Here is a 24959-nt window from a genome sequence, read left to right on the forward strand (position 1 = left end):
CTTCAGGGTTTCGTATTTTTGCAGCTGCTAAATACAGAAAGACTTGCCTTCAAACTGTTTGTAACCTGCAACATTAAATACTACAACTACACCATTGCCCTTGGAATTTATTTTTTAGTCTGAGCAGTTAATAATCCTTGCATTCAATATACAGTGCATTGGAAGTTTACCCTTTTTTATAACTTTGAACACTGAATGATTGTCAGTTTAATTAGGTTTCTTAGACAAGAATTTGAAAAAAAAGATTCTTTCATGTCAAAGATGATAACAATTTTGGTTTCATTAGACTAAAGAACAATCTTCCAGTTGACTTAAGAGACTCCACATTCCTTCTGGTTAACTCTAGTTGAGAATTAATGGGTTTTTTCCAACAGTGTCTTTCTCTTTCCCACTGTACCATAAAGCTTTGACTGACAAAGACCAGCATCAGTTGTTCTATGCACAGTCTCTTCCATCTCAGCTGCTGAAGCTTATTATTCCTTCAGAAGAGTCTTAGGTGTCTTGGTGGCCTCCCTTACTAGTCTCTTTCTTGCATATTTTTCTTCTGTATTACCTTCATTTCTTAATGATAGATTTAACTCTACTCAAAAGGATATTCAGCGACTTGAACATTGTCTTGTATCCATGCCCTGACTTTTGCTTTTCAATACCCTTTTCACAGAGTTGTTTGTAGTGTTCATGTGTCTTCATGGTGCAGTTAAATAGCAGGAGAACTGATTCACCAGTACTTTATACGACAATCACTTGAGACACATTCAATGAACCTGTGTTGAATAAGGTGAGTCATTTCAAAGGGGTGAATCCATATGCAGTCACTTATTATATATATATATTTTTTCCTTTTAATTCATTGACAATACGTCTTTCTGTTTTCACTTTGACATGCAATAGACTTTTTTTTCTAATTCTTCTCAAATGGCCACATTATATTGACCATGAGTCAACGTTGAAAAGCAATAAACGAGGAAACCTTCCAAGGCGGTGAATGCTTTTTTATAGGCACTACATTATCTTGTTTGTGTGTGGGAAAATACATTCAAATGACTTAAAGTCACAGAGTTTAAATGAGAGGTTTGGGCTATAGAAGTCAGAACAGATTCAATCAGTAACTTTAAATGCATTACATCGATGCATTTTAACACTCTGTCCTCCTCGTTAATGTGTTGTAAGTGGATGTGGGACAAACAATGGAAGCATGCTTCACTATAATGCAGTCGCAATACGTGCAGCTTCATAAAAGACCTGAGGATGAATGTCTGTTTTACAATATTAACAACAAGCAAACACTTAATGGTTGCAGGCCTGTTGTGATTCAAATGATTTAGTGTGCATTTAGCGTGCTCATTGATGAACCAGGAGCACTGCAGCAATTAGAGAGAATCTGCGGCGGCTGATAAAATGCGCGGTGGGCAGGATGATCTCTTGATACTTCCTCCTGATAATGAATGGTAAAAAAAACCCATTAACCAGCCACTACAAAAAAAAAAAAAACAACTCAGGCCTCCATTAGAAATAAAACCACACGTAATGCGATAATTGAAATTTACACAAGCAGTAACAATAGTACGAGTTTTGAAAAATTATGTGTGCAAAAATGACTAAAATCCAAACTGAGAAGTCAAAAAAAAAAGCTCCTAAAAGCAAAGACACAAATTGCAATTGTCGGGCAAATTAAGAATGCTTCATGAGTGATCAGACCATAAGAGTCTGTTCTGGTCTCAGTTGGTGGGTTTTCACGGTTGAGAGATAAATATCATCCAGTATGTGGTGCTGAACAAGTCTGAAAACTAAAAATAAACATCTGAAAATAGCACGCGATGGTGACGTCTGAATAGCTGGAGCTCCCTGCTTGATTTTACAGCTTTCCTGGCAGTCTAAATGACTTGTTAGCGCTAACTTTCTGCAAAGCTAAAAGGGCAGAAATTACAGTGGTACGATGTGATTATACAGTACATTAGCTTAAATATTTGCGTTACGAAACAACACAGGAAGTGTGGACGTAACTGCTCAGTTTACAATCACATATTTCTTTGCGATTCTTTCTTTTTGCATCAACTAATTCCATTTAATCCATCAGATAACTCAACACTCACATAAAAACACAACCGACTGTGGGTCAAATGAGTAACTGAAGCTTACAGTGCATTTATTCTTCCCTGAGCAATTTCTTTATCCACGGGAGAAAAGCAGTTTTAAGGGTAGAAGTTGAATTCGAGGCACGGTGAAGCTATCGTCTGTGAATTTTCCGCCCCTTGACACAATTACAACCACTCTCCCTAATGCAGCCGAAGCAGTTAAAGGAGGGGAAAATATATACGAGCATCCTGAAGATTGACGGGAAGAACGGTTAAGCAGAAATTTTCCGTTCTTCTTTATTAAACGTGTCTTCTCATCGTGTAAGTGGATGATTTAAGCTCATAAGCTTGAACATATTCCAGTACAAGTCTGGACAGCAGAAACCCATCAAAGAAAATATACCACAAAGTGCGCCACTCCGTGATGCTGTTGATGCCCGTTGGATGTTGGGTTCACCAAAAGATGCCTCAGAGTTTGCGGAGTATTTTTACACTTCCAGATGCAAACCCTCAGTTTAAAATCTTTTTATACTCTGCTGACCAGAGAGCTCGAACAGCAACATCAAAAATGAATAGAACCAGAAATGTGCTTATGTGGTTGCAGCAGTTCCCCCCTCCAAAAAATAAATCAATATTTGTTGTAACTTTCAGACTTACCTCTCGTCGCCGTGACGCCCAGCAGCTCTGTTTGATCTTCCAAACCACGGCGGCCACCAGGAGCAGCGAGAGGAAGCAGCTGTGGGCAGACAAGGAGGGAAGACACGAGTCAAAAAAGGTGAAAAACACCGATCGAGGCAGAAGAAGGCAGGACGAGTGTCGTTTTCTGTCGTACATAAATGAATTCATGATTTTCTTCTTCGAATGGATGAATATTCATGTGTGTTCTGGTCTGACAGCAGTTGACAGAAGAGGTGATTCCAGCCAACAATGGTTGGTATTATTATTTGATGAGCTACAGGTCTGAAGCTCATTCACCCAGCCTGATGTGCTTTTTCTCCCCCCATGATAGAAAAAAAACATCTGTAGTTCTGCAATGACACGTACAACCTTTTGACACATCAGTGCCAAAAGGTTGTGCTGTAAATTCATCACTCCCTTATAGCTAGAAAGTTAGCACCAGATGCTAAAGAGGTCATACAGTAAAAAAAAAATAAAAATCCTTTTAAAAGCAACACAGTTCTTTTTTGTAAACTTAAATTTCTAATATTTTTTTCTTTTTCGCAAATCAATGAAAATCTAACGTCACCAAAATGTGTTTTTCAGTGCAAAATACTGCTAATATGCTTTATTTTATTTCACTGCTGTTTAATTCCTTGTTCTAAATGGGCTGTTTTAGTGTTTCAAAGCTTTAAATGCAGTTAAGTATCTGATGTCCCCACCCACTTCAGGAAGAAGACTCTCTGTGTTTTGTTTTTCATTACAAGGAGTAAAACAGTTCATGTAAGTAAGTGTGAGAGATCAGGACTTTCTGTCGCTTCTAACTTTCTCTCGGAGTGACTATTGTACATGGAAATATCGCCAAATTCACATCACAACTCTGGATTTGTTTGGTGATTTTGTTGCACAACGTTGTGGTGTTGAAGGCAAGATTTTAGCAGTGCACACCAGCAGCTTGGAAACGTCTCTGCTGGTTAACTAGTCGTCTTAAAGGACTATGTTTAAGTCTCTATTACGTACTTATTTCATTGTCTGACAACATAAACAGAAAATATGTAAATGACAACAGCTTTTTTGGGGATTATGCTGCATTAACAAGTAGGATATGTGAGCACAGAGAGAAGCTAACAACTGGAAACACTAGGTTGAACTGAAGCACCACGCAACAGCATAGTAACCCACCCAGTCCTTGTTTTTTGGTGTCAAATCCAAATTTTCAGTATCAATAAATGTCTCTCAGCTTTACAATTTCCACAGAGTTCTGACCTGTGTGCAGACCGTCAAAGCTAATGGTAACTTAACCACACTAGCTCTAAAGCATGTTGACATTGCCATTAAAAATAAAAGCAATCCACTGGATGTTTAGTTCTTAGATACTGGGAGTGCATGAGGGTTGTTATGTTCACTTTTGCAGCCAACAACACACAGAAATTCAATAACATTTGAACTGAATCGTAAAGCTGGGAGGTTTTCTCTTTGAGGGAGGGGTAGAAGGACGGCAACAGTACACAAAAACATATGAAACACAATTTTTTAAAGAAGGATTTTTACCATACAAGAACTTTAAGACAAGATTCAAACACCCAACCTGCTGTTGATAATATATAAAATGTAATCTGGTGTAGAATTAAAACTACCAGAGTAATAAAAATAACTGAGAATGTTGTCATGGCGTCCAAGTGAGAAGGTGTAACTGCTAAATGTCAGACAGAGAAAGAAGCTGTTAGGAAAGAGTTACGCAAGGTGCAAAAAACTGCAGACAACACTTCGCACTTTCTATCAAATTGCCATGAGCCTCGGGAGAAACCACACACATAATTGTTTCCTGTTTCAACACCTTGTATGAATACACCTCCATCCTTCAACACATTCTACATGTATGAAGATTATTTCTTGCCACATGCTTATTTCTGGATAATTCCCCTCCTCTTTTCCCATCTTGCTTTGTTTTATTCGGCAATGCGGGATTTTTTTATTTTTTCACTTTTACTCAAGCACTTAATGTTTTATTTTTCTGCTCCATCTCCAGTGCTTTCTGCATTTGCGCAAATAAAATATACAGAGAATCAAAACCCCGAGTGTTCTTTGCACTCTACACAAAAACGCCTTGAGGTGACACGTCTCGGAGACATGATTTGTTAGCGGTGTTGCGGCGTACGTTCATGTGTGTGTGCCGTTTCCCCGGCTTGCCAGACCTTCCCTGACTGCACTCAGACGAGGCAAACTGTGTCTACGCGCTCGCATGTACATCTGAGGCATCGTCTCCAGCAATCTGAACTCCACTTCCAGCCTGTCACGGCTCTCGCTGATCTTCCGTCGGCTTCCCTGCAATTCTCTGGCTCAGACTTGCCATGTTTCAGCTCACATCAGTGTTGGCACCTGCTGCTGATGAGCCAAGTATCAGCAGCAATGATGGCAAAACGCCTGAACACAAGTGATCCAAACACTGACTCACAGTTTCCTCCGGGAAAAACATCTACTATAAAAAAAAAAGAGAGAGAGAGAGAAAACCTCGACATTAAACATTTACTGTCATCTAGGATGGCTCAAATTTTTTTTTTTTGGAAAAACAAAGTCTTCCCCAAAAACTGGAACTCCATTTGCGATGCCGTTCATTTTCACACTCACACGGTTCCGTTTTTAATTTTCCGAGTCAACATGCTTTGCACACAGAATGGTTTTTCGATTCAATATTGTGTTGAGCAGTCCTAGCGGGCTGGAATTTTGGTTGTGTTGTCGTAGCCGGAGGCAATTTTTATCAACACTGCAACACTGCACGAAATTATTTGTCACATTTAATTGAAAAGTACAGAATAAAGTCATGTTTTCAGTTATGCTGCGCTCCATCATCCTCCAGGTCTCTGGATGCTGCAATATTCAAAACAAGATTACCCGATCAATGGGCAAAGAGGTAACTGTCTTTGATTTATGTGTACATCTAAAAACACAGAGGCTGCAAACTGCTCACTGTGACTTTTTTTTTTGCTTTATTGTTTCAAGGGTATCTTCTTTTTTATTACTGTGCAAAGAATGATGCATGTGAATTCACTTTCGGGGGTTTGAAGTGGATTTAATCACCACATTGAAGCGTAACTTCTTCAGACGTGTCGGCCTTACGGCGAGACCCGTCGCAAATTTCTCTCCAAAAGTTTCACCACCTTTCCAATCTAAATGCCTTTGCCCATTTTAATACCAGCTGTGATGCGTTCAGATCTTTATTCATCGCTCCCACCCACCAACCACCAACCCCGCCTCGTGCCCACCCTGTGTGAGTCTTTAAAGAGGCATCCATTCAAAAAAAAAGAAAATTCCCTTATCTCTCCAGGCTGAAGAGGACTCTTAAGAGATCCATCCGCTCAGCCATCTTATTGATCTGGCTCCCTGCTCACTGCTTTAAGAGTGACATGGTGCTGATGAATGACTCGCGTGAATATATATGAGCCTCGCATCAAAGGCCTCCCAGCACAGCGGGAGAAAGACGAGAGCGGACGGCGGGAGAAGGAAAGACAATGAGGCGAGGAAAGTGGACGAAAGTGGTGAAAGACAAAGAGATGAGAAGCTAAAGTTGGAACAACGGACAAAAGGTTAAAAAAAAAAAAAAGAAAGAAAAAAGGTAAACGGAAGACCTGGGACTAAAAGACCGAGAGGGAAACGTATAGAAAGCAACACCAGATAGATGGACGCGAGCACAAAGAGAAGAAGAGGCAGATAGAAACAGACAGAGCTGTGCGCTTCATTTGATCTCAGCCTCCACAAGGGAAACCGGCCAAGTTAGTCAGGCTTCAGCTCTCACCTACCCCCAGCTGCTCCATCGCAGCGAGAGCTCCCGCCTTCACATGGAATAGAAATGAGCATCCACCGGCAAAAAACCTACGACAATCGCACTTCAACCTCCTCGTTTGAAGCGGCGATTGTCTCGTTAAACAAAACACACAATGACACTTTGAACTGCACGCGATGAATTCCGGGGGTGACGTCTTAAGTGGATAATTTAAAGGAGAGACGCTGATTGGAAGCGACGGAGCAACTGGTGAGACAGTGGACCCCAACGGTTTCTATAAAATTGTAATGAGTCAAAGCGCTGAACGCAGGAAAAAGCTTCAGTGTCGTGAACTGAACCCGTGAACTCTTTATGACTTGGAAAACGGACTTTTTAAGCGAACACTGACACCATTTTCCCATTCTTTGTCCAATACTGTGTCAAATATTCACCTGAATCCTCAAGAAAATCTTCTCACCGAGGCGCTATTGCCCATTTGTTCAAAAACCCTCAGATGATTTTGTTAAAATTGCTGTTACTTCTGTAGAGATTCATGTAGCTCCGTGTAGCCTGGAGGGCAGCAACACCCACTCCTCACTGCAAAGAGATCCGTCTCTGCTGTGCCTTTTTTAAAAAACATGTCTAACAACTAGAACAAAAAACATGTTCAAGGCATGTTCAAGAAAGGCTCAGTTTAGTTAAAAATGCCAGCAGTGTGGGCAAAATAAGGAGCTTACAGGCAGAATTTCTTACCCTAGCCCTCAGGTATTAGAAACTTTACATCATTTTATCCAATTTTGTCATAATTAGCGCATAAATTCTGGAGTTACAACCAAAAATGTGTTTTGTGACCCCGTTTTGGATATAATCAGTCCTTTAAATGGCGGTTATCATTGCAGATCATTGCCGTTCATATGGGCCAGTAGGGAGCTCCTCCAGTGGGCTGAGTGGGCCATTATCACCCCCCTTTAATGTAGCTTCACCATCACCTCGTATAATGGAGGTGGAGCTGTGGTTTTACATGTACAAAGAAGGAGGGGTGGGATAATTTAGAGGGGTGAAGAGGTTGGTGGACATTCACCCATGAGACTTTAGTTTGAGTTGTGTTTTGTACTACAATTACCAAAAAACAAGCTTGAAAGTTCTAAATGGAACAAGATCTAAGAAATAAAAGACTGGGGACATGAATCTCACATTCACCCACTTTTATAGCAACATGTTGAGAATTTTTAAGTAAGACTTGACAACAAAAAGACAACAATTGCAAAATTTTCATTTCAGATTTCTTGTAGTAGATTACTGATATTGTAGCACCAAAATTTGAACTCTAAAATGTAAATACTGTAACTATGCTGCAGTTTTATTTATCATTTTCTGAGTTAGCATTTACTGACTTAGCCTTAACAGCCAGTTTAGCTGCTAAATTATTGGACAGTAGTTCCAAAGTTTCATGAAACTGAAGGAGGACGTTTACGGCTACTGATGGACTTGCAAATTCCTGGGTAGTAGGGCTACCAATCAATCATCTGATGAGCATCAGTTACAGTTACATTAAGTACTCAAATATAAAAATATTGTCCTTGTAGACTTCAGATCCTCTTGAATAAGAGAACCTTGGCTGGAAGTCATTAACCACCACAGAGGTCTTTGTCTTGGTGCCCGTTGCTATCGAAAGCCCCACAATGCTCTCTGCTTGTCAACAAGGAACTGCCTAAAGTCGAGTGACTGCCTCCTTCTGTCGCTACAGTGAAAAATCAGGTAGTACAGCTAATCTACAATATATTTTTTGCCATATTAGATAATATATTTAACCCTCCTGTTAGGTTCATTTCTCAGGAACAGCAATGATGTTCCTTGGTCAGTTTGATGTTTAGTTATCCTGAAATGTTAGAAATCAAAAAATCCCAATAAACATTGTTTATATTTCATAAGTAACTCCGTTACTAAGCATTTCAATCAATATTTAGTGTAATGGTGTTCTTTATCTCTAACAGATCATGGTTCAGTGAGGATAATTAACTTGTTTTTCATTAAAAAATGCATGCCAAAACATTTGTTTATGTACAATGGAATAACCTACATATAAAGATACAATAGTTTTACTTGATATTGCTTTTTAAAACACGTTATTTTACAGTTGGAAGTGTTCTCTTTTTATGGGGAGATGTTGATAAATCAACACAAGACACCTCTTTTGTTCAGAATGGGTTTTCAAATATGTGAAATGAACCATATTCATTTTATATGTTGATTACACTTATTAAGCCAAGCAGAGGAAGTTTCATACTAAAAAAATGCTTAGATTTTTTAACTTTTTTTAACTTCAAAATGGGTCAGTTGTTATGGATCATAAAAAGAGGATTAATAGTGTATCTAATGCAGACTGTATTCCTATATCCAGCTGCATTTCACAGTATGCAAGCCAGCATGCTTTTCTGCCCATCCTGACCTGTGCAGTCAAACCACATACACGGTGGTTTCTCAGTATTCACTTTGCAAGAGCAGCTGTAGTACATGCAAAAAGGAAAAAGTGTGTGATTTGGAATGCAGGGTATGTTCCATGTGTGTGAATTGCTTTGTGCAGTCTTTCTACACATCCTGGCTGTCATCCTGGCTGACTGACGTGGAGCTCCAGCCCTCATTCCTCCCACCGCCTGCCCTCATGGCTGACTGGACGACTGCCCAAACCTGTGCTCTAATCATGCTGCACCAGGGTTTAAAGATGCATCTCATCTGTAGGTCTTGGTGGCTGTAATTTATCATGTGCAGGTCATTTTTGTACCTCTTGTTGTCCAATATAATCTGTAACATTTGCTAACAGCTTATAGTTTGTCTTTATCTGCTAGCTGGTGGTTACTTGGTGCCTTAATGTACTGCAGCTACTTACCAGTGGATACTAGGGGCTCAGAGCTTTGATTTATCTATTGAGGCACTTTTTAGACAGACTGAAGAGCCTGCTAGCTTCTCCACTAAATCCACATTCAGTCAGGAGATCTTTAGTTAGGCACAGTAGAAGCAGAGGTGATGCAGTGTTTGGATTTCAGTTTAGTTGTTCTATTTTTTGTGGATTCTTAGCAAATTGGATCACTGTTCCCTCTCTTTTGATTTTATTTCTTTCATTGATTCAGCAGCACCTGCAGGCCTGTTTCCAATTTTCCCTTCTTTTTTTAGTTAGTTATATTACTAAGCAATAAATAACTTTGCTAAACCAAGAACAACTGTTCTTTTTTGCCCTTTAAACCCTAGCAGAGCAGGGATGCAACAGAGGTAAACTCCTGGCATAGAGGGCATGAGTGCAAACCTTTCTTGACCAATTCAGGTTAAAAATGATGGACGTTGTCCATTTCAGTGGCACGCTAGAGTGTTGAAATAGAGCCAGAGCAACTGTATTATAGCCACGGGCTGCTGAGGCCAGAGAGGTGAGCTCTGACGTGTCATTGGCTAATCTGACAGCAAGAAAGCACACGCTCACAACAGCCACAGGGCAAACACCAACACACTGGTTCTGTTGTCTACAGCCAGCTGAATACTAATCCTGCTGCTTGCCTGCCACTGGCTTTGACTCCGGGGTGGGAAATGAAACCTGCTCACCAGCCAAACAGCATTTCATTTTCACGATAACTGATAAGTTTTGTCTACTGAACCACACATAAACCAGCAGTGGCTCAGAGGTCCTGTTCTGCCCTGCACTTGTCGCCACTAAACCCTGCAGGGCTGTGGGGGGTGGAACCCTTCCGAGAAAGTCTAAGCTACCTGAAATAGAAAAAGGGCTGAACATGCTGCAGAATACAAATTTTGCTATAATCTGTGCAGCCTTGTATTGTTTGTTTACTCACTAGTCTCACAATGGGAGCTGGGAAAAAAAATCTCATTTATGTTTGATAAGGGAGACGGAGAGCAAAACCAAATTTGGCATGTACTTACAGACAGAATGGACGATTTGCAGCTAAAAAAGCAGCAGGCTGCAGTAGAGCGCACACTGAAGTGTAGCTGAAGTTGTTGAAAATTTTTATGCAGCCTTTTTGTCCTCCTTGAATGCTCAATTATCGATGTTAACTAGCTACAGATAATTACCACTGCCACAGACACTTATCATTTCACCTCTTAAAACTTCAGAGGAAAACCGCAGCTATTTGGCATGAAAACGTCCTTGTTTCCAAAAGATTTTTGCATCGAAATTTCAGTCTGATGTGCACCAACTAGTGTATGTTTTGATTGATAATAAGTGGCTATTCTATTCTATTCTATTCTATTCTATTCTATTCTATTCTATTCTATTCTATTCTATTCTATTCTACTGTGGTGATACACACCATTTTTATCATATATTTGACCACTGGGGCTTCAGCAGTGCACTGATCATCACTTGTAGGAAACTATTTAAGCCAGAGAACTAAAGATGGACTCATTACCAGAACAGCCAATTATCAGATCTGATATTTGGCGTTTTTCTGAACATCCCCCACGTTGTTCTTTTTTACTAATTCCAGATATAATATATACATATAAAAATGTGCTATATTGGCTCTGATGCAGCCACCTCTCTCTACCTTCAATCAACACTGCAGAAAAAATGGTGAAAAGATGTCTTTCAATTAAACATACGTAAAACACACACAAAAAGCAGTAAAACAAGATTCTATGTTGGGTTATTTTCAGTTTTGATACCACCATTTATATCAGCATTTATCCGTTCTGTATATGTTCTAACATATCTTCCATCAATGGCCCTCCTGATTATTAATAATCTGTACTCTTGGAGCTTCGGGAAAAAGCAACTGGACTTCTCCTTTAGGTTCCTCAAGACATTTGAGCTCCCATTCAAGAAGCAACTTCAGTTCTAACTGGGTAAGAATCAGTTAGAATTACAGAACCCCTTTGAATGAGAGGTCTAACTGGGTTTGAACCAGCTAGAGCTAAAAAAAAGTCTTTTAGGTGAGAGGTCTAAGTGGTTTAGTACCAGTTAGACCTGAATAAGTTTCTTAAATGAGAGATCTAACTGGGCTAGAATCAGTTAGAATTGAACAAGAAACTTGGATGACATGCATAACTAGGTTAGAATCGGTTAGAATTAAAGAACCCTCTTGGATGAGAGGTCCAACTGGGTTAGAACCAGTAAGAACTGAGGAAGCCTCCAAGATGAGACATCTAACTGGGTTTGAATCAGTCAGAGCTAAAGAAACCCCCAAACTATTTCATGTGAGAGGTCTAAGTGGTTTAGTACCAGTTAGACCTGAAGAAGCTTCTTGAATAAGAGGTCTAATTGGGCTAGAACCAGTTAGAATTGAAGAAGCCCCTTGGATTATTGGTCTAACTGGGTTAGAACCAGTTAGAACAAAAGGAGCCTCTTGGATGAGAGGTCTAACAAGGTCAGAACCAGTTAGAACAGAGGAAGTCTCCTGGATGAGACATCTAACTGGGTTAGAACTGACTAGAAATGAAGAAGACTCTAAAATGAGATATCTGAACAGGCTAAAACCAGTTACAGCTGAAGGTACCTCCTGGAGGAGAAGTTTAACTGGTTTAGAACCAGTCAGGCTACCTGGATAAGAGGTGAAACATCTGTAACAACCTAAAAGAGAAGTCCAGTTTCTCCTAGAACTACCACAACCTTGATGACTAAGCATCTGTAAAGACAATAACCAGTATCAGCCTTGAAAAAAGCATATCGGCCGAATCCTATGGAGAACTTGGTAAGTGTGAGTTGGGATGGAGCATTGTACTGGCTGTCTGATAGGTTATCTGTAAGGAGAAGCAGTAGCGACAAAAACTCAAGGATAAAAACAAAAGCTGCACTGAAAGGGACAAAAGTTGTTGAGGGAATATGAGGATTTAGAAATTGATCAGTGGTAAAGGAGCAGATTCCTGCGCAATTTGAGCCTTTGCACCTTCTGTCCTGAGCAGGTAAACAGACCCGACCAAAAACTATACACTGAAGAAATAAGGGCTGCACCACAAGTCACAGCTTATTATATTTCAGTAAATTCTGCAGTGGGGGCCTGGCAAATGAACAGTCCAATGCCACTCGTTTTTGTTTTTTTCCTGTTTTCCCCCCCTGCAAGCTTTGTTTTTGCTTGTGCAGCCCTGCCAAGATGTATTTCCACAGAAACTGTAACATGGCCCTGAAAGCTCATGTGCTGGGCGTGGAGGAGGAGAGTGGACACGAGGCTGATCAGATGGGAAGAAAAGACTTTGCCTTCCTCTCGGGACTCCCCATGAGTATTCTACGGCCCTGTTCACGTTCCTGGTGCTCTCCTCCCAACTCATTACAGGTGAGGAAAAGGAGGAGGAGGAGCAGGCAGCGAGTCAAACCGAATGATCTGACTCATTTATTATTAATCGGATGCAGAGCGGCTTTCAGCTCCTCAAGGACCTATCAGGAGGAAGATTTAGCCTCGAGGCGCTTCTTGCACTCTCTCTATCTGGTCCATCTTCCACTTGTATCTCTCTCTGGCTCCACACTGATGACCTGACAATGAGGTCAGATACAAAGAGAGTGTTCTAGAATGCATGAAAGGGAGGGGAGGGGAGATAGATGGTAGGAGATGGAGCAAGCGGTGGAGAGAAGGGGTGAGGAGCTGAAGAAAACGAGACAGCAAGGAAGGCAGGCAGGGGAGGAAGATGAAGGGAAGGTTAGAAATGTGGAGAGAAGAAAAACAGAGAAGAAAAAGAGCAGGGAATGGGAGAAAAAATTGATATAGCAAAGCAGTGAGGTAAACAGAAAGGCAGTTTTGCAGCAGCAACTGTTCAGATAAAGATGGAGAGAGTCGGAGGAGGCAGAGTCACAGGGAGATAGAAACAAAGGAGTAAAAAGCTGGGAGAGAGAGCAGGGATTCTGACACAGCACCGGCAGCAGCGCCTGCTGAGCGCCTGGGGAGGACCCTCAGGACAGACAGCCAGGGTTTGAATGAGCATTCGGTATCTTTCTGCCCCCATCTCTCTTTCTCAGGTGTCTCGGGGGTTTTAGAGAAAGTGAGCCTGCTGTCACTCTGCACCACAAGGAGCAAGCTGAGGGCAAAACTACACCGAGTGTTTGCACGTGTCGCTCTGACTTTGAAGTAACACGTGAGCGAGCAGTTGGGCTTCCAAAACATTTAGAGTTAAACGAATATCGGTTTTCGAATGGCTGCATAGTGGCTTGGTGGTTAGCACTTTCGCCTTGCAGCTAGAAGATCCCCAGTTCATGTCCTGGACTTCCTGGGATCTTTCTGCATGGAGTTTGCATGCTCTCCTTGTGCATGCGTGGGTTTTCTTTGGGTGCTCCGGCTTCCTTTCACAGTCCAAAAACATGTTCAGGTTAATTGGTAACTCTAAATTGTCCAACTGTAATTGTCTGTATGTGTAGCCCTGTGATAGACCGATGACCTGTCCAGGGGGTCCAATGCCTTCGCCCTAAGTCAGCTGGGATAGACTCCAGCTCTCCCATGACACTAATGAGGATTAAGCGGTGAATAGATAATGATGGATAGTTTCCAAATTTCTTATCTACAACAGTGTGTGAAGAGAAGACGGGAGTTGCAACTAACCAACAACTAGCTGCACCTAGTGATCCCTTAAAATAAGGGAACACCTGCTTGTAATTATGGTTGAATGATGTGCAACAAAAAATTATATTGCGATTATCCATTCATTTTCTTCCACTTATCCGGTGTCAGGCCACGTTGGTAGCAGGTGAAGCAGTTTATTACAGAAGTTCCTCTCCCCAGCAATGCTTTCCAGGTCTTCCTGGGTAATGTCAAGACACTTCCAGGTCAGAAATGATGTGTAATTCCTCCAGTAAGTTCTGGGTCTACCTCAGGTTTATTCCCAGTTGCACAGAAACCTCCAAAGGAAGTTGCCAAAGAGGCCTTCCGAAGAATTACCACCTTTGGCAGTGGTGGAGGGGTTTGTGTGTCCCTGTTGAGGGAGACTCGTAAGGCAATCTGGTCCAAGGGAAGGAACCAGGCAAAGAGTGATTCAGAAGACCACAGTGATTTCAAACACAAGCAGTGGCACAGCTTCGCCCGGAACAATGACAGTGGAGCCCCCCATTCTGGAGCCAGGCCCGGAAGGGAAGCTCTCCGGCAAGTGTCTTGTGGCTGAGGTCTGGCCTATGGAGCTTGGCTGGGCACAGTCTGAAAACGCTTTATGGAATCTACCTCCCAGTGGATCTGCCAGCTGCAGGGTTAGGAATTGGGGTCGGGTGTGTTGTAAGCCAGACGGGCACTTGGGGATACTGGTCCCTTGTGGCAGAGACATTGCAGTTATATTGATAGAAACTGCACTAAAAGTCCAATTGTTGCTATTAAAAAAAAAAAAAAAAAATCTACAAACCAACACGGTAGAAGACGAGAAGCATGCATGTCACACTCTTACTGTTTAATGTGATCGATGCCTGTAGAGGAGGCCGTCTCTCAGACTACAAGCAGTTCCATGTTGGCAAGTCGGGAGCATTGTGGGGGTTTAGTTAGCAACAGGCCACCATGACAAAGACTTCTGTTGTGGTTAATGACTTCCAATCAGAGATCAGAATCTTTGAAACAAGCAAGAGTCAACAAGAACAATATTCCTGTTGCAGACCTAGCTAATAAAACCAAGCTACTGTTACAGTTAAAGTCATACAGTTGAGGAAAAAACAAATAAAGCAAAAGAAACAAACAAAATATTAACCATATCAAATAAAACGGCCCGTGATTAATTTGTGTTAATGATTGACAGATAACTTTACTGGTTAAGGAAACTGTTTTACATTTGCATCCATAGTGGAAATGGTGACTTTTTCATTTCTTTTCAACTAAAACAAACAAAAAGAGCCCCACAATTTGACAATATTTGCTGCAGTCTGAATTACACAATCTTGCTCCCTTAAGTCTTGAGTGCCATTCTTCATTTACGATGGTATGTTGTAACAACATTTGACTTCATCGAATCACAAAGCTTCTGTGAATTCGATATTGCACTTGCTCATATTCAAATTTCAATAATATTTTAATTCATTATCTGTCTGTCTGTCTGTCTATCTACATGAGTGTGTTTATGCAGCTAAACATTTCCAGCAGTTTGCCAGTAAGAAGTTGGGTGGAATCACAGCTATAGTTGACATTTTTTTAGACTCTTCCTTGCTGTGTCCTGCTGTCAATCATCCCCTCACTCGGCCTGCCACCACTGCCACTGACGCTGATCCATGCCGACATTTGTGTACAAACACAACCGTGCATTAGAGGGAACAGTGAGTCCCGTGCACTGTACGGCACTTATCACAGTCGGCGTCAGTGTCACTTTCTTTTCTAACAATTCTGGTGATTGATCTCCTTCCGAAAAGCTTTCTGCTCCGTAATGAAGACACCAAGAACAAATGTCACAGGGGGAGAATAATTGAGAATGATGCGCCGTTAGTTAACTGGTCGCAGTTTAAAATGACATTCTGAATTGATCGTATTGAGCTGACCCCAACACATGCATTCATGCAGGCTGCGGTACAAGGCTTTAAAGATGCAGTGGAGGGGAAAAAAAAAAAGAAGAAGAAGACCCAGTCGGTGTATTGTGTGTGAAGGACAATCACACAGCTCAGAGGGCACACAGCCCCACTGAGTGGCCAGCTGCCTTCTATGTATGAATACAGAGTGTTTCTGAGTGCATGCATGTGTGTGTTTAAGTGCACACAAACCACTGGGCGTGTGCGTTTGAGAGGATTCTCCGTGCCAATGTTTGAACCTGCAGATGTGTTGGAGAGGCCGAATAGTGAGACGATGATCACAACAACAGAATTATTTATGTTCTGTTGCAGGAACCACTTCCAGCTGCCAAAATACGCAAGAGTGGCTATTAGGTTGCCCTCGGAGTCCGGGACTGAACTGAGAGCTCCAAGTAAGCATACGGCAGTCACAGCCTATTATTTATTCCTGCATCTCCATGAAGGCTGGGTATGGTAAAATATTACAAATCAGCTCTCAAATTAGAATAAATCTGAGCTTTATTATGTGTAAACGGCTGCTGCTGAGGACTAAAAAGCAGAAACCATCTACTAAAAAACACAGCTGAATACATAAGTTATTCATTCATTGGAGTGCTGTCCTCCTCTTGATTTTAGACCAGTTCTTCAGAGACCCGGAGAGCAAAGTTTGTTGCTGCGCTTGCATATGGAGTCAATTTAAATGGAAAGTACACACAAATAACCAAAATAAATTATATAACTTTGACAGAAATGTCTCTGTAACAGCAGTTTGCAGTGAGGTCTTTGAAACTGAGATATTTTCACTAAGGAGAGATGCTGCTGTTGACAGAATCTTTTTTTTTTTCAAGTTGTGCAGCACAAAAATGTAGATTTTTATTTTCTTTTATTACAGTGGAAGCAAAGAGAAGTTAGGCAAATAAAACCAAAAATACAGCAAAGTGAGGGAAACAATTCCTTGAAACTAAAATACATGCGCTGTCAATTCCAATATTTATGGTTTTTCGATGCACCCTGGTAGCTAGCTGGTTAATCAGTGGCCATTTCGACACAAATTATTCAGGTTATGTCTTTACTATATATCAACATAAGCATTTAATCATCTTGAGTTCAAATTTGGATAATATTAATCATATTCTGATCTTTTTTTGTTAAAATGTTATTTTTCACTTTTTTCCCCAAAACAGCATCAATTCAGGCACCTCCTCCAATGCAAATCTTTTTTTTTTCTACATTTAAAATATCTATATGCAGTTTTTTTTAAACGCTAGAAGCACAAACTGTATACAAAGATGAGTGACTTAAATCAGCATTCTTTCTAATAGCCAGCAGGGGGCGACTTGTTAAGTGTGTAATCTGATCTGTTGTTGAAAGTTTACAGATACTGAACATGAATATTATATTGTGTTGCAGTACTATGTCAAAAAAAACTTTAAAAGGTTAATAAAGTAATGTTCTACTTTTTTCCCACCTTCTTTGCCTTTCTTTTCTGCTGATAATATTTTCCTTGTTCCTAAATGTAGAAAGAGGTGATATTTCCATATTAACTTTGGTAAGTCATTGGATTACTTCACAAAAAAAAATGTTTCTTTAATGGATTTAGAGGTCGTTTTAAAGGTTTTAGCCAGCACAGAACTTGCACTCTTTGGAACAGCCAGCAGGGGGTGACTCTTGTTGCAAAAACAAGTCAGATTGTATAGAAGTGGCTAAGAAAATGAACCTCTTTCTCACTTAATCTGCTACCCAAGTGAACATTTTCCCAATGAGTTCATGGTCTCAATTGCTAGTTTGAAGACTTTTTGATTACAGGATGATGTTCGTTCTGTTACTTATGGTCCAATTTAGAGGAAAATGGATACTAAAGGTGGGTATATTTCAGGGCAAAGTCAAATCTGCCTGTCACTTATGAATCCAGTCTCAAAATATAAGATTGCGTCCAAATTTTGAACTTGAGGCTTCAAAATGGCAGTCCACAAACCAATGCTTAACAACACGGCTGCTACAGCCATCTTTTATAGACAGTCTATGGCTAGAGAGCAAAATAAGCAATCAAGGTCATGGTTCTACCTTGAAACTGCAGTGTGTTGATGTCAGTCGAAATAACACTGACACAGACATGTATTGTAGGAATTTAAACAAACTGTCTCAAGCTAACAGTCAAACCAAACACAGGAATTATGTACATAAATAACTCCTGACTGTGCTACCGCAACACAGTCAATTAAATAAATAATGCAACTCCATCCATTTTCAAAGGTTATAACAGAACATATTAGGAAAAGAAACAACTCATTCAGATTCAGTCCAGCCAATTCATTCAGCACGGTGTTGAATTTAACAAAATAAGTCCACTTCAGTCTATCAAATGAACTTACTCCTTTTAATCAAAAAAACAAACAAACAAACAACCCAAAACAAGAAAGTTTCATTCAATTTTGCTCACTTTAAATTGTAAGAAAGCCACGAAACAATAAGAAGCAAAGGAAAGGACAGAAACTAAAGACACATGGTTATCTTGGGGATAGTAATTTTCTTAATGTTTAAAACAAATTACTCCAATACTACAATTTGTGTAATGCAGAGTAGATTTAGTGTTTGAGCAGAGTTGTGGAAGGAGGCACAGTGTAGAGTTCCACCATCTTATTCTCCTGCAAAAAAACGTCCAAATATGTCACTTTGATACGCACACAGATGAGTTTTTAAGAGCTTAATTAATGCCCAGAGAGAGACTTTAAGCCAAGAGTCCTGATTTAGCTCCAGTATCAGGGGAGGGAAGCAAAACTGGAGAGAAAAGAAACAGAGAAACCGCTCAGCACAAAACCGAACGGCAAAATGCAAAAGGTTGCAGCACAAGAGGTTAAAGGCCCGGCTGGAGGAGCGGCGGAGGGTTAGTTGACGGTGGGAGTCGGTGCGACATACATGGCTGGGATGCTGACTCGAGAGACCTGGGAGAGCCGACACTAATCACCCCGCTGCTTTAACGAGGTAAATGGTCGAGAACAAGGTCAGCGGGCGCGATAACGCCGCTGCCCACTTTCTGCTGCTGCATGCAGATGGCGAGCCGGGAGGAGGCGGCGATGCTCGGGAAGCACTTTTACACGGAGTTTTTGTAATAGAAAGTGTAAATCAGAAAGCAAAGAAAAGGAGCTGAAGAACTTGAGACGGCTTCAGTAGTAGAGAGAAAACAGCCCCAAGTGAATCCTCGCTCTGATGCGCGTCTCAGTCAAACCCGTCGTCTCTCAGAGGAGGGAATTTAAGTCCTCGGTGGCAGCGGGATGATTCATTCGTATCAAGCGATCCCAGCCACCTACACGTCAACCCAGACTTGGCCCAGGGTGGGCAGCCTGCTGGTACCCCGTCTTTTAATGCCTCGCCCCGACCAAATTACGTCTCCCCTCGGCGACGCAAAAAAATCGCTAATCGTTTTAAATACACAAGCGTTGATAACGCGCTGCAAAGTGAGGTGAATTACAATTTTCAAATGTGTTTCAGACTTTTAATAATTAATCTCGCAGAGCATGACATTTTTCAAGGGTGAGTGAGGCTGTGCTGACTCACATGAGCTCTGTGTGTTCTGCCGTCATTACCGCTGCACAATTACGCTGTCAGTGGTTTGAAAAAGACGAGAAACTGTTGTGGATCTGTGTGCTTTTAAAGGATAACGCTGCCTTTGCTTTATATTAGAGACGACCAAAACCGACAAAACATTTAATCCGTCTCTCGATATGTTCTAAAGCAAATGTTACGGCGACTTTCAGTTTGCAAATTTGGTGTTTTGGTGAGTATGTTCATCAATTAAGAGGTTTTTAGTAATCTTTAGACAACATTGGAAGAGAAGAATAACGTATGAGGCTTTGGCAACACAGACAGAACATCAGTTTATTGTTGATTTTGGTCTTTTCGGGATTCATCTTGTGTTTTTTATGCAAGTTTTGAGTGCTTCAGTTGGTTTTTGTGCCTGTTTTATATTTTCCAAAACTAAAGGGCTAAGCGTTGGTGCATTTGGTTCAGTATTGAAGACATAAAATGTAATATTTCTCTCAAAAAATGACTAAAAGCCCAAAGTTACATTATTATGCATGTATTATGTAGCAAAGAATGTGTGAAAATAGAAAATTGCTAGCCAGTCTGTAGATTTTTACAGTTTTTTTGCTCATCTGTAATGGTTGGATTATGTGCAGTATGATTGTTTTGACCCATTAACTGCTTCCACACGACTGAATTAACACCGTAATGTATTGGTCAATTCATCAGCAGCTATTTCAATAAAATGTAACAGCAAAAGCTGAATATGTGAGATTCAACGTAACACGAATAAAACTGATCCATGACTTTGACCGTAAACATGATTTCTGCACAGACTTCCAGAGGCAATGGTGAAGAAGACTACAACTCCAATGATTCCACATCACTTTCAAATGCCCAACTATGACTATATGAACACAATTTTAATTATTTGATTAAATAATAAATCAATCGCCAACTATTTTGATAACAATTTTCATAATTTAGTTTGATAAAATTTTAATTAAATCCTTTGATTTCAGCTTAAATTCTAATATTTTCTGATGTTCTTACTCAACTGGGACAGTAAAATGAACATTTTTGGTTTTTTTTGATTAGACCTACATTGATTAATCGACCAGTTGTCAACTATTAAATTAATCGTCAACCATTTTTTTGATGGCTGCTTAATCAGTTTGAGGAACTTTTTATGAAAAAAGTCAAAATCCTTTAATTTCAGCCTCCTCTATTTAAATATTTTCAGGTTTCTTCGCTCTTCTATGACACTAAACTGAATATTTTTCGGTTGTTCACTGAAGCTAGAATGATTAATCAATTAGTTGTCAACTACGAAATTAATCAGTAACTATTTTTTAATGATTGATTAACTAATTTAGGTAATTTTTTTTATGAAAACAGGTTTGAAATCCTTTGATTTCCGCTTCTTAAATTTAAGTATTGTCTGTTTTCGTCATTCTTGTATGACACTAAACTGAATATTTTTCGGTTGTTCACTCGAGTCGGAATGATTAATCGATTAGTTGTTAACTATGAAATTAATCAGCCCCTATTTTTTGATGATCGATTAACTGGCTTAAGTCATTTCTTATGAAAACAGGTTTGAAATCCTTTGACTTCAGCATCTTAAATTTAACTACGGTCTGTTTTCTTTTGCCTTCCGTGAAAGATAAATCAAATATGTTTGCGTTGTGAAGAAAAGAAGACATTTAAAGGTGCCATCTTGGTCTTTGGGATACGAAGATGTACTTTTTTCACCATATTTAATTGCTAGCTGCAGTCCTAACACCAGCCACTTCCTGTTCAGTAAGTAAACAGCGTGATTGCTATACATGAGGCATTATCTGCTTTTATCTTGCACAAGTATTTACAATGGCAAGTAACAAGCAAGAAAAATGCCCGTTTTGCCTCCTGTGTAGTTTATAAGCTGGACTCAGTGATTATTTACACTACAAAGGCGAGTTCACAGCAGTGGTAAGTCTTCTTGAAGTGTGTTTTTATAATATTAGAGCTGCACTGATAGTTTATGAATTTATGCATATGAATAAGAACACATGCTGACACTTTAGGGTACACAACACAGCCAGGACCGGGGGTTCACTTTAAATTGGGGACAGTTATGTACTAAAAATACATGTATGAGGCTGTGTTGGATGGAGGTGGCCACCAGGAAAGAGAAAATATTTTAATATTAGCTGTCAAGCAGCACAGATGTGTCGGTTTCCTCCCAGGGGAGGGAGAATTTTCTGGGACATCAGGCCTCGGTGCTGCGCTGCACTATTAGAAGGTTAAATCAAGTTTTTTTAAGAAGTAAACACCACACTGGGCCAGCATGTAGCTGGCGTTCTAGAACAATAGGCTCAGAAACTCTCTCCGTCTGTTACTTTGATGTCTCCATCAAAAATAAAAATAAACGCAAGTCCCTGAACGGGAGGAGTGGGATCCCACTGCAGGTTACACAAGTTGAATACTGTCTCAAACAATTGTCAGTTTTATCATTGTGCCTTGACCTTGTTGTTTTTACAGGATTATAGTTCCATCGAAACACTCAGTCTCTTGTTTTTCTGCTGCAAACTGGTTGATTTTCTGCAGAGCTCGGGCTGAAAAACCAGCACTTGGCTGAAGAAGACATTAAAGCCGTCTTATGTAATTTGGTTAATGATATATTCAAGTGCCATTAATTCTCCAAGACACGCAGATGTAACCTCTGCAGGTTGGCTTACTTTCTCCACACCTTTGCTGAACTGCTGCTGAGCTTTTGCTTCATAAACGAGATAAACTATTCAGCAAACAAACTTTCTCACTCCGTTTGAAGACGGAGTGAGAAATGTAGGCTAGAAGACGTATAAAGTCAGACTTCAAAAACAGGCAAAACTGCAGTAATACTTCTATGACAAATATGTCCCAGTGTGTGATGTTAAAATGCAGCATTTTGTGATAGTTCTTACAGCTCCTTCCATCCAGCAGTTCGGACTTACGTAGCCAAGAAATTTGTCATTCAGGTCACTATTACTTCAAAGGGTGCCTGCTTTAGCAGCAGCCAAGTTTAAAATTAAAAACATGACAGATTGAGAGGGGGAAAAAAAGAAGCTCAAGAATACATTTTCATTGCATTTCCAAAAATGTTTTGGAAATTTCATATTCTCCAGGGCTTTTCCAGGGCCTGGAAGAAAACATTCAATTTGCACAAGCAGAGACAACATCCAATTCGTTAAACAATCACGCAAAAGTTTCCTCTGAATGTTGGGACTTTGCCTGATTTGTGCAAAACAAAACAAAAAAAACAAAACAACTAAAAAGTGTTTGCTCACTTTAAAAAGCCATGATTCAACACAGCGAGCCTAAGGTGAGGAGCTGCCGGACAGCTGGACGTGAATATGTGAACGCATCTGTTTGCTGTTAATGCTGATGTTTAATGCATCTGCTTTGCGGCTGCAGAGCGCTGGTGGGGGGGGATCTGTGCTGGCGCTGCAGATAACAGGATGGCACCACCTTCATCTGTCCCCACAGGGAAACATGGCACGAGGAGAGAGACAGACAGAGAGAGAGAACCCAGAGCGAGATTAAGACACTGAGAAAAGTCGGGAGACGAGCAAACAATTTTCACGTTAATTAGCATCCCTCTCCTCCCCCGCATCACAAACAATGTGGCACCAGAAGAACCAGAAGCAAACAGGGACGAGGCTGCGAGCTCGCTAACTTTAGGTCTCCGCTCATCTGTGCTGAATCAGTGGCAGGCAGCAACGCACATCAAAATAATAAAAAAAAAAAGACAGTGCTGTGGGATTAAGCGCAAGTGAGGGAGTAAAGAAAACAAGGGTGGAGGAGGTTGTAGTCGGATAGACGGAGGAGGAATCGAGGGACAGAAGGACGAGGCAGAGGGAGGAAAACAGAGCAGAAGGGGGAGAAGGAGACCCACAGATGAAAGGAGGAAGATAGTGTGGCGGGGAGGGGAAGATGGGGAAATGTAAAAATGATGAGTGAAGGAGGAAAAAAGGAACACAGGAGTGAGATGAAAAACAAGGCGATGGAGGGAGGGAGAGGAGTAAAAAGATGCTTGGAATGCTGACATGCAAACATGCATGTGTGCAAACATATCAGCGAAGAGAGCGAGGATTTAATCCTGAACGATCGTCAACAAGCAGCATTTATCCAGCTGATGCTCAAGTGTTGTTATCGAACATCACATATAAAAACAAAAGAATCACTCAAAATCAGCCCCATCAAGTCTCCTAGCCAGATCAATAAAAGCAGCACGACTTGGAACTGGAAGTAACATAAACCTGAAAAAAAATCAGAGTCCCACAGCCCTCCTCTGAAAAATAACTCGCATGCAGTCGAGCATGCTAAGGACACAGTTGTGTACCCAGTTTTTGGCCCCAGCTCCCGTTTTCTTTCTTTCTTTTTTTTTTTTTTTTTTTAAAAGAAAAAAATCGATAACACATTACAGCTGTTCCTGAAGAAGTAGGAGTACAGACTCGGCGATTCATCAGAGCATGCACGCTTCCACAACTGCCAGCGAAAAAACAACAGCAAAAAAAACCCAAAACCGCATCTCCATCATTACAAAGCAGCTGACAAGTCCGCCAGGAATCCGTTTTAAATTCCAGTCGAGATCCGAAGGTGATTCGCGCTGACATATTGGATGTGTCACAGGAAAATGTGTGCAAAGTGATGCGCAAACCGCAGATACAGTTCAATCTACATGCTATCACATGGAATCATGAGCATCAAATGCTCAACATTTCAACATCTGAGCGAATGTAAGCATCATACAGCGGCAGTAAAACGCACACGGAGGCAAATAAAAAGGCTTTATGTGATATTAACATGAGAGTGAGGAGTAAATTTGAGGGAAAATGGCTTCATGTCATCAGAAAGAATGATGATATTGGATCTACTAGTATTCAAATTCAGACAATCTCTACTGATTGCACTTCTAGTATGTTTAAGACTGTGCTGAAGCTGCTTTAGTACACCTTTTTCATACAGTTATAAACCAACAGTGTGCAGTTTTAAGGTTGATATTTATAGTGCTGAAGCAAAAGACCTGACTTGCCCTCAGTTCTACAGAAAGGGTTGCAACTTCACTGCCTTCGTTCAATCTCATCAGCATTGTTTGCTGCTGCAGCCGGCAGCTGTTCTCAGAGAAAAAGCTCCGTCAGACCCACGGTATAGTGTCTGCTCAGCAACACGTCTTCATGCATTCAGTGTTAGAGGCTCACTGCTGAACATAGCAGAGTATTTAACAGCTGAAGAACGGGGGTCTTCTCTTTAACATGCCAGTGGGTTGTCTTTTTTTTTTTTTTTTTTTTTTTTAAAGTCAAAATTACATCATTTATCAGAGCCAGAAATGGTAGATTTTCAACTTTCCGACTCATCTGAGGCTGGGAAACCAAATCTGAGAATAACATCTTTATAATAAATTAACCATAAATGAACCATTTATTTTAACCAAAATCTGTAAAAAACAAAAAATTCTGCATCCCCCTCTGCAGCCAAGAAGCCATCAGTG

General features: G+C 40.6%; 1 protein-coding gene across 1 annotated transcript in view; it reads right to left on the bottom strand.

Annotated features, from left to right (window-relative positions):
- atrn (attractin) overlaps positions 1–24959 on the bottom strand; it is a 205906-nt gene that overhangs the window by 69914 nt on the left and 111033 nt on the right. The window contains exon 26 of the mRNA XM_023271357.3: positions 2733–2811. Within this exon, the coding sequence (XP_023127125.1) occupies positions 2733–2811 (79 nt within the window). The remainder of the gene's footprint in view (positions 1–2732; positions 2812–24959) is intronic.

Source organism: Amphiprion ocellaris, chromosome 20, assembly GCF_022539595.1.
Source record: "Amphiprion ocellaris isolate individual 3 ecotype Okinawa chromosome 20, ASM2253959v1, whole genome shotgun sequence".
Classification (NCBI taxonomy): Eukaryota; Metazoa; Chordata; class Actinopteri; family Pomacentridae; genus Amphiprion; species Amphiprion ocellaris.